The sequence below is a fragment of the Eurypyga helias genome, unplaced genomic scaffold, assembly GCF_000690775.1.
Source record: "Eurypyga helias isolate BGI_N326 unplaced genomic scaffold, ASM69077v1 scaffold21545, whole genome shotgun sequence".
Classification (NCBI taxonomy): Eukaryota; Metazoa; Chordata; class Aves; order Eurypygiformes; family Eurypygidae; genus Eurypyga; species Eurypyga helias.
In genome coordinates this window covers 1-10,036 of record NW_010251215.1, presented here as the reverse complement: position 1 = coordinate 10,036, position 10,036 = coordinate 1, and the positions used below count along the sequence as shown (strand labels likewise).

Genomic DNA, 10,036 nt, shown 5'->3' with positions numbered 1-10,036 from the left:
TTCCTTCCTGATATCTAATCTAAACCTCCCCACTTTCAATTTAAACCCGTCACCCCTTGTCCTGTCACTCCCTGCCCTTGTAAAAAGTCCCCCCCAGCTTCCTTGTAGCCCCCCAGGCACTGGAAGGCTGCAATAAGGTCTCCCCGGAGCCTTCTCTTCTCCAGGCTGAACAAGCCCAACTCTCTCAGCCTTTCATCACAGCAGAGGGGCTCCAGCCCTCTGATCATCTCGGTGGCCTCCTCTGGACTCGCTCCAACTGGTCTATATCCTAAGACCTCCTAAGAAGCTTCCTTGCTGCGTGTGATCTTCCCTTTTGAGCTGCGAATGCCTGTAGGAGATTTCTTGGGCATTTGTTGGATCAACTAGCATGGATCCAGGTGAATTTTGGTGTCAGCCTTTTACCATGAGGTTACTTCTCTCCAGCCAGGCTGGGATGATTGAAACCTGGTTTCGCTGTTCTGTGTCCTGCTTTCACAGCCTCTTGGCTGTCCCTCTGCACATTAGGGTGACCAGCAGCTCCGTGCAGGCCGTTAAGACTGTAGCCCTAATACTTCATCTCCAGGATTTCATTCCCATGGGATTGTGCTGGGCTTTTTCAAGTTAATGAATTAATCTTGTTAATTTGTTTGGACTCTGACATCCTCTTTGCCTGCTCTGAGGTCACCTACCTCATTCTAAGCTTGATGCCGCACTGTCCCAGTGGTTGTCTCCTTCCATCATGTTTCTGCTTGGCTTGTTCTCGATGTTCTAAGTTAAACCTGGTTTTCCATGGCCTCATCATTTCTTACTCTTTAAGCATCTTTGCAGGAGCTTGTGTATCTGTTTTCATTTGCTCCTTCCCTGCACCCTCTCCAAACGGGGCTGCGTCTGTTTCCTGTGTCACTCCTGTTTCACATTTGGCTTTCCCAGCTTTTTCCTAGTTCTTTCTTTGAAGCTGCAGAGTTTGCATGGCTTCGCCCTTTATTACCCCCAGGCCAGGCAGTTTGCCACCCTCGTTGGGTTTCCTACACAACCTGATAGCACCTTCCAGTGCCTGAAGGGGCTACAAGGAAGCTGGGGGGGACTTTTTACAAGGGACTGTAGTGACAGGACAAGGGGTAACGGGTTTAAATTGAAAGTGGGGAGATTTAGATTAGATATCAGGAAGAAATTTTTCCTGCAGAGTGTGTTGAGGCAGTGGTACAGATTGCCCAGAGAAGCTGTGGATGCCCCATCCCTGGGAGTGTCCAAGGCCAGGCTGGATGAGGCTTTGAGCAACCTGGTCTAGTGGAAGGTGTCCCTGCCCATGGCAGGGGGTGGGACTGGGTGGGCTTTAAGATCCCTCCCCACACAAACCATTCTGTGACTCCCACCCCCTTTTAAATGTAAAGGTTTCATTCAGTGAAGTCCATCTTTCCTGTGTATCCTCTCTCTAGACCCTTCCAAGTTCTCACGGTTTTAATGGGAATAGAAAATGTCATGGTGAATGTTTTCTACAGATGATTCTTTTTTTTTTTTTTACAGCTTATGGAGCCACTCTTATTGAGCATTGCCTTATAGAAGCTGGATTTTCTGGTTCTGTCAAAATAGATCAGCACATGGAAAGTAAAGGTATGTAGGAAATAGCATTTTAAAGGCTGTACTACAAATACAGTAATTTTTATGTCTAAGTAGTATTTTTTCCCAAAGAGATGAGTGATCCTTAAACCTTGAGTTGTGACCATATGGTTTTATATGGAGCACCTCTGCTTTGGGGACAGGCTGAGAGAGTTGGGGTGTTCAGCCTGGAGAAGAGAAGGCTCCGGGGAGACCTTATAGCACCTTCCAGTGCCTGGGGGGGCTACAAGGGAGATGGGGGGGACTTTTTACAAGGGCAGGGAGTGACAGGACAAGGGGTAACGGGATTAAATTGAAAGTGGGGAGATTTAGATTTGATATCAGGAAGAAATTCTTCCTGGAGAGGGTAGGGAGCACTGGGACAGGTTGTCCAGAGAAGCTGTGGATGCCCCATCCCTGGGAGTGTCCAAGGCCAGGCTGGATGAGGCTTGGAGCAACCTGGTCTAGTGGAAGGTGTCCCTGCCCATGGTGGGGGGGTTGGAACTGGATGGGCTTTAAGGGCCCTTCCAACCCAAACCAACCTGTGATCTATGATATACTGCAGTGTTTTTAGGTTGGGGACCAACCCTGTTCACTCTAAAACTCTTGAACTGTGACTGTACTGGGGATGAAACATCAGATTCCTCCTACAGTCTCAACGGTTTGGTAATGAGACACCAGCTTACACATCAGGTGAACTCTGGCTACGTAAAGGGATGTTTTACAGGGATCCTGTATGGGAGAGCGAGCCTCGAAGTCTTCCTTTGTCTATAGCAAACACTGGAGATTTGATAAAGCAGCTTTACATATATTGGGGAATTGTGGATTTGGGCAGTAAAGTCAGAATAGATTTTTTCCTGTCGTCTTACTTTTCTCATGTGCTTTATATCTGCCATAAACCCAAAGGATTTTATACTTCCTACTGCATTATGGTGCTGTGACAAGTCAGCTTTGTAGCAAACAAGTAACTCCTCACAGCTGCTGGTTGATGTTTTGCCTCTGCAGTTTTACTGTTATATGGATCTGGATTATTTTTTTCTGAAACTTGAATAATTATGTCTTGGAAATACCTATATGGATTTTTTAATTAAAAAATCCCAAATTCTGGGTGTTTTAAAAGACTTTTCTCCTCTCCCTCTCTTTAGAAAATATTGAAAAAGTGCTCAGTGCTTTAGAGAAAGCGGAAGAATACATGACACTGACCGACAGCTTCAGTGGGAAGGTGGGTCTCAGCTTGGTTATCGGCTGTGCTGGAAAGCCAAAATTCAGTGGGTAGTGGGCAGCACGTGCTCGTTCCTGCCGTCAGACGCCACGGATTTTATTCTGTGAGCATGGGCTCCGGGTAGTGATGGGGCTAAAACTTGCTTCCTTGCACTGGATGGGCAGCCGTGAAATCATTTAGAGGTTGTGTGGGTCCCGTGAGAATTGCACTTGGGCTTTAACAGCAGGGAGGGCTTCAGCAGAGCTGTAGGATGGATGTAGGTTTGTAAGAGGAGTTCACCTTGTTTTCTGGGATAAGCTGGAGTCAAGACAAGCCAGAGGTCAGGGCTTTGCTCAGTCAGTCACATCGCTTGTGCCACAACACCTCTCTGCTAGAATGAATTACTGTCTCACGCTGATCCGTGGCTTCGCACCTGAAACTTGCTGCCGTGCCAAGATGAGGGGGATCTGTTCTCAAAGACAAACCCTGATGACGTATTTATGTGTTCCTTTAGGGTTATATTATCCAGAAAAGGGAGAAAAAGCCAAGTCTGGAAGCGGATAAACCAGCAGAAGATATTTACACGTAAATATTTGAAATGTTTATTACTTTTTCTACTAGTCTGCATAACATAAATTAGTTTTCAGGTGATAATATCAACTGTGTATTTTACAGATATGAGGAATTTCATCCTTTCTTGTTTTCTCAACATTCAAAATGTCCGTACTTGGAATTTGACTCATTCAATAAGGTACAGTGCTTTTGCTGATACTGTACTTAAGTGCTTTAATTGATTGATGCTAAAAAGACTAATGAAAACATAGTGCAGAAGTTGTTAATGGAAACGGAGGCCATGGAAGGGGTGCTTAATGTTATGGGTAAATGTTTTACGCAGAAAAGGCTGACAACCAGGGCCTTTTGGCTGCTGCTGAGCGGCATTGTCCTGGATCCCGTGGCCAATGTGCGGCGCGCGACGCTGCACAGAGGCACGTGTTGGACCTGCGGGGAAGGTGGCTGGTCAGACCTTCTGTTAGTGGAGAGTTGAGACGCCGAGTTATCGCTGGAGGCAAACAGTCGTCACAGTCATCAGATTTATACTTTGCCAGTGACGGCTTTGAAAGCTTCAGGCACCTGATTCAGTCTTTTCCTGAGTGTTGTCCTTCCTGCCCCTTGACTTATTAACATCTGAACTCGTTAACTGTGTGTTGTTCCTAACCTTGACCTCCAGAATTCCCATTTCATTTGCCTTTCCTGCTTCTTGGCTGAACGCCTGTCATCTCCTTCACAGCACTGATGATCCAAGCAGCCTAAAACCTTCCTCCTCTTTTACTTTAAGCAGTGTCTGGCAGTGGGGACACCCCACCAGGAGCAGTTCTTTGGTGTACTTTCTAGGGTTTTTGTGGGTTTTGCTCTATTTTTATTGGTGGTGGTGTTTTTATTTTATCTGACCTGTTGTAACAGCCGGAATTCGGGGCAGATAGGTCTGTAATTGCAGTTATCTAGAGCACACGGGCAAACAGCAGCTTCTTTTTCATTATTTCTTAGTAAAAAACGTGGGCGATACATTTATTTACTCGTGCGTAGCCCCTGATTTGCAGTGAGACACAGCCTTGCGTCTCTTGCTCAACTTGACTCCTGCAAAGGTAAAGGAGGTTATTGAACCCTGGTTTAGCATCTGCCTCCTCTTCTGCTGTTTTGCAGCCACCTCTCCTGGGCAGAACCTCCTCTGCCTGCTTGTTGCTGGTACAGGTTAACGCAACCTCCTTAAAATGGATCTTTCTCTCGCAGGCAGCAGACGAGTTCTACTCCAAGCTCGAGGGACAGAAAATTGATCTGAAAGCATTGCAGCAGGTAGGCTGTCGTCTGCGAGTTGCCGAGGGGGCTTTTCTGCTTCGTTTCGTTCTCGTAGCCTGGGGCAGGGGGAGGGGTCATTCCTTGGTTTGGCTGTGGAAGTGCAGAGTCGGTGGTGGTCAGGGGCTGGGTTTCAAAGTGTGTGATGTAGTTGGTGCTGCCTGGAACACAAGTAATACCATTAACAGTGATATTTTGGAGACTGTGTCTCTTAGGCTCTTCTATTTTTCTGTGCGGGTGTGCTCTACTTAATGTCTTGCGGTGATTAGGTGATACGTTGCCATTTGTACCCGTATTTTTCTACCTTTCTTATTTTTAAAAGGAAAAACAAGCATTGAAGAAACTGGAAAATGTCCGTAGGGATCATGAGCACAGACTAGAAGCTCTTCAGCAAGCTCAGGTGAGGCTGAGATTTTGTCTTTTGGACTACAGAGGTGTGGAACGCTCTTGCAAAGTTGCACCTGCTGGTGCTGGTGGCTGCAGCTCGCGTGAGACCCCAGAGCGGAGCCTTCTGTTGCCAGTGTGCACCCTGTAGCCCCTCAGGACATCTGGGCCCGCCCAGTGGGGCTCTGCTGCCTTGGGAGGGCTTTGTACCTCTCACCAAAACGTGCCCGTGCTGCTGTGCTTGCAGAGTCAGGTTGCCCCTGTGATGGCGTCGATGCCACTCACGGATTTCATCTCAATATTAATCCCTACTTTCATTTTTTTAAAACTATTGCGGTGTGTTGAGCTTCAGTGGGTTTAAACCTTTTTCTTTCCTTAAGGAAGCTGATAAGATAAAAGGAGAACTTATAGAAATGAACTTGGAGATCGTCGACCGAGCCATCCAGGTGGTCCGTAGTGCGTTAGCCAACCAGATCGACTGGACAGAGATCGGAGCGATCGTTAAAGAAGCCCAAGCGCAGGGAGACCCCGTTGCAAGTGCTATCAAAGAACTGAAGCTTCAGACAAATCATATCACGATGCTGCTGAGGTGAGCACGTTGCAGATCCCCTGTACCACACGCAGGGACCGACCGGGTGAGCTGTGTAGCAGGCCGGTACCTTCTTGGCTGGTGCATCGGTGTTTAAAGCGTTCCGGCTTTCCTTCAGCAGCAGGAAGAGAACATAGTTCTGTGAGCAGAGAGGGATGCCTTCTTTCAAATGTCATAGTAATTTGGTTACTGTAATAGAATCACAGACTGGTTTGGGTTGGAAGGGACCTTACAGATCATCTACTTACAGATCACCCCATCCTCACTGCGGGTAAGAAATAACCAGCCCTCTCATCTCAATCGCCTCATGTCCCGTGCTTTTAGGAACCCGTACGTGTTATCTGAAGAGGAGGAGGAGGAGGAGGATGCCGAGTTAGAGAAAGAAGAAACGGAAGAACCCAAGGGAAAAAAGAAAAAGAATAAAAACAAACAGTTGAAGAAACCTCAGAAAAACAAACCGTCGTTAGTTGACGTGGATCTCAGTTTGTCTGCGTACGCCAATGCCAAGAAGTAAGGTGTTGCAGTGGGGGCGTGCTTGGGTAGCGGGCGCTTCCGCCTGCTTGCGGTCGTTAGCGCTGGCACAGGAAGGGCTCTGTGTCCAAGGTGGGACAGTGAAGTGGGTGGCTTGCCCTGAGCTCTCGGACGTGTTCTTGGGCCAACCCCAGTCTCTGTGCTGCACGGCAGCCAGCCCCCAGCCAGCCCCCAGTCCATGTGACTGGAACGTTCAGTGTAGCCCTGCGCGGCGACGCGAGGAGCAGAATGGCTCCTAGCTGCGGCGCTTCGTCTGGGGAGGGGACGGACTTCACCGGGTGCTCTTCTCGGGTGAAGACTAATCCCTGGGAGCGGGGCTAAAAATAAAACCTTCTGAGAGCCGGACGCTAACGGCGAGTGTAGAACCCTGGGATAAGCACATTGTGCAGGTGAGCGAACCCACTGGGATTCCAGATCCAAACTCCTGTTTGGCAGGTACTATGATCACAAAAGACACGCAGCCAAGAAGACTCAGAAGACGGTAGAAGCTGCAGAAAAGGTATTTTTTTCTTTGTTTTTCAAGAATATTTAAAAGCCAAGTTCCTGTCACTGATGAGTGGAAAACCCAAACTTGGCCTTTGGTCCAGGTAGCCCTGACAGAATCACAGAATGGTTTGGGTGGGAAGGGACCTTAAAGACCATCCAGCTCCAACCCCCCTGCCACGGGCAGGGACACGTTCCACTAGACCAGGTTGCTCCAAGCCTCCTCCAGCCTGGCCTTGGACACTTCCAGGGATGGGGCATCCACAGCTTCTCTGGGCAACCTGTCCCAGTGCATCCCCACCCTCTCCAGGAAGAATTCCCTCCTCATATCCAATCTAAACCTCCCCACTGTCAATTTAAACCTGTTGATGAGATGTGAAAGGTAAAACCAACCAACCAGGGCTGCTCCACTCTCAAGCTTTTAAGCTGACTGCACAGAGGACTGCGGATCCCTGCTGTTTCCACCAGGATCACACGAGGCAGGTGCTGAGTGGAGAGAGCGAGCGGCCTGGACTTAGGGAGGCGGGAGTGGAAAATCGGTGCCAGCCCAAAGACCTGATAATCTTCACGGGGCAGCTACCCCAGGCGGGGAGGCATGAAGATTTTAGGACAGCGTGTGGGGAGCGCAGGCCTGCGTGTGGAGTCTGCGCTCTGGAAACGTTCAGAGATGCCTCCCACCAACCTTCCTACTGTTCATCTCTCCGTTTTGTGATTCCTGTGATCGTGCTTTCTGTCTAAACAGGCCTTTAAATCAGCTGAGAAGAAGACGAAGCAGACACTGAGGGAAGTTCAGACAGTTACCACCATTCAGAAAGCGAGAAAAGTCTATTGGCAAGTACAGTTTCGTTGTCGTTACCGTCCCGTGAATGCGCACAGGTCTCGAACGACAGATGGGCTGAGTCTGCGCTAGCTTAGAGGTGGAGTTACGTGCGATTTCTAAGCACCACGCTTTGTGTTGAGTCTTCTTACAGTGGCTCCTTGAAGATGCTGGCCTGATCCTGTGAATGCCTTTGCCTGGGAAAGCTCAGTGGACAGGGACTTGTAGCTTTTTCCTTTTAACACAGCTGGGAATATGGGCTTAGTAAAAATGGGGAACTTCACCGACACTTCAAGGCAGTTCTGTGAAACAGTAACAGATTTTTATTAAAAAACCAAACCCAAGAACGATAGCCCAAAACAAAACTCCAAAGCTTTTGATAGTCTAGTAACTGAATTATTACATGAAAATAATAGGAGGCAGCTGGACTTTGTGGTGACGGCTCGTTTCGTCTCAAAATAGGGTTGGCAGTGACGTGATACTCGTACCACGCCTCGTCTTTATGGCCCAGGCGTGTGGATGGACGTGCCACCGTGCGCAGGGTCCTTAGTAAGGAGTAGGTGCCAAGACGGCTATTCATAGTGTTTGCTATAAAAATACCTTGGTACTGTTCTGTTAGTTCCAGGAGGTTTTCACACAACGCACTGATGTAATTTGGCAGGTTTGAGAAGTTCCTGTGGTTCGTTAGTTCTGAGAATTACCTTATTATTGCTGGAAGAGATCAGCAGCAGAATGAGCTGATTGTCAAGCGCTATCTCAAATCAGGTGAGACTCTGTGTAAGTGGCGTGTATCGGTTTCTCTTGCTTTCCAGGTTTGCATGTGCAAAAGAGCGACAGGGAAGGTCTGTCTGGCTTGTTCTTACGTTGGGTCTTGGGTAGAAGGGAACTTTGGTGATGGTGAGACTCTGCGTGTGTTGTCCGAGGAGCGCTGGGGGCTCTGCTGTGGGAGACTGCACCCTCCAGCACTGTGGGCTGAGGGTCAGTTGGACTGAGTCCCGTCAGGAGCAAAGGAGCTGATTCTCCCTGGAGCAACTTGGATGGACTGAGAGGTTTCTGCATCCTCTTCCCATCCTGCTCCTTGCAACCAAAACAGCCGTTTCCGGGTCAGGACCTTCACCTTCACTCGAGTGATCTGTGTAGTTACCGCGTGTCACTTCTTTTCCAGGGGACATATATGTGCATGCCGACCTCCACGGGGCCACGAGCTGTGTGATCAAGAACCCATCAGGTACCTTGTGTGGGGCTGGGGCAGGGACTGGAGGAAGCCGGGGGGCACAGGAACGGGCAGTCAGTGCACTGCGTGTCTGAGCCCAGCCTGGCGAGCTGCCATCCCTTCTTGCGGTGGTACCCAGCTCCAGCAGACGTATCCCTTGGGATGTGAGAGGCGTCAGCCCTTCCAAGATCAGGCTGTCACTGACCGCCGCTGCTTCTCCCCAGCCATGACTGGCTGCTGGCAGTTGCTCAGCTCAGTTCCTGTTGGGAAGGAGCGATGGAGCTGTGCTTACAGGGACAAGCATTAGTCGCTGGCGGAGGCGGCGGTGCAAGTGCCTGCTGCTGGGCACGGGACCTGGAGTCCTGCTGAGGCTTTGATGAGTGGAGAGAGCAGTTTGGGGGCTGACAGAGGGTGCTGATCTCAGCAGGGAATCACAGCATGGTTTGGGTGGGGAGGGCCCTTAAAGCCCACCCAGTCCCACTCCCTGCCATGGGCAGGGACATCTTCCACTAGACCAGGTTGCTCCAAGCCTCATCCAGCCTGGCCTTGGACACTCCCAGGGATGGGGCATCCACAGCTTCTCTGGGCATCCTGTTCCAGTGCCTCCCCACCCTCTCCAGGAAGAATTCCTTCCTGATGTCCCCTCTCAATCTCCCTCTTTCCATTCAAACCTGTCGCCCCTTGTCCTGTCACTCTCTGCCCTTGGAAAAAGGAAGCATTAACGCGGTGGGATGGATCTCAGGGCAGACAAGCCGTGCGCACCCTGTCTGCGCCCCGTTCCCGGGAAGCGGTGGGAGTCGGCCTTGTGTTGCGGGGAGCACCGTTACTGCTCCCTTGCAGAGCTGGGCTGAGGAAGGGGCAGTAGCACGGCTGGCTTCAGCCTCTGCTGGGCAAGTGAAGAGCAGCTGCTGACGCTCTGTCCCTGCTGCCTTCAGGCTTAGCCAGGCCGCGTTGTCTCTGCCCAGGGCCCCCAGAAAGCTCACACACTGGATTAGGGCACACGTGGAAGTTGGAAAATTCCGTCTGTTGTGCATGGATCGCATTCACTGATGTGCTGGCCGTTACTCTGTAGGTGAACCGATCCCTCCCCGAACGCTGACGGAGGCAGGCACGATGGCCTTGTGCTACAGCGCAGCCTGGGACGCCCGCATTGTCACCAGTGCTTGGTGGGTCTCCCACAACCAGGTGAGGATGCTCGTGCCTGAGCTTTGCCGACAGAACATCTGGAGGAGTCGGTGTGCAACTGCAGACAGAGTGTCTGTGTGGGAACGGGTGGATGAGGGTGAAGCTTCTGTTCTCTGATTCTGCTCCTTGCGGGTTCTCCCTGGCTGTGCCGTGCTGAGGGCTGGGGGTGGAGGGGTGAGCTCTGCTGGTGTGCTGGGTTCAGCCAGG

The 10,036-nt window shown here is 50.3% G+C and overlaps 1 protein-coding gene across 1 annotated transcript in view; it reads left to right on the top strand.

Annotated features, from left to right (window-relative positions):
• NEMF (nuclear export mediator factor) overlaps nucleotides 1-9,829 on the top strand; it is a gene marked incomplete at its 3' end in the record, with an annotated part of 13,789 nt that extends 3,960 nt beyond the window's left edge. Inside the window, exons 6-18 of the mRNA XM_010151961.1 lie at nucleotides 1,504-1,590; nucleotides 2,721-2,797; nucleotides 3,291-3,361; nucleotides 3,452-3,527; nucleotides 4,565-4,627; nucleotides 4,950-5,027; nucleotides 5,392-5,600; nucleotides 5,925-6,110; nucleotides 6,567-6,630; nucleotides 7,357-7,445; nucleotides 8,093-8,196; nucleotides 8,597-8,659; nucleotides 9,717-9,829. Coding sequence (XP_010150263.1) covers nucleotides 1,504-1,590; nucleotides 2,721-2,797; nucleotides 3,291-3,361; nucleotides 3,452-3,527; nucleotides 4,565-4,627; nucleotides 4,950-5,027; nucleotides 5,392-5,600; nucleotides 5,925-6,110; nucleotides 6,567-6,630; nucleotides 7,357-7,445; nucleotides 8,093-8,196; nucleotides 8,597-8,659; nucleotides 9,717-9,829 — 1,280 coding nt within the window. The remainder of the gene's footprint in view (nucleotides 1-1,503; nucleotides 1,591-2,720; nucleotides 2,798-3,290; nucleotides 3,362-3,451; nucleotides 3,528-4,564; nucleotides 4,628-4,949; nucleotides 5,028-5,391; nucleotides 5,601-5,924; nucleotides 6,111-6,566; nucleotides 6,631-7,356; nucleotides 7,446-8,092; nucleotides 8,197-8,596; nucleotides 8,660-9,716) is intronic.
• Nucleotides 9,830-10,036: the final 207 nt, after the last annotated feature.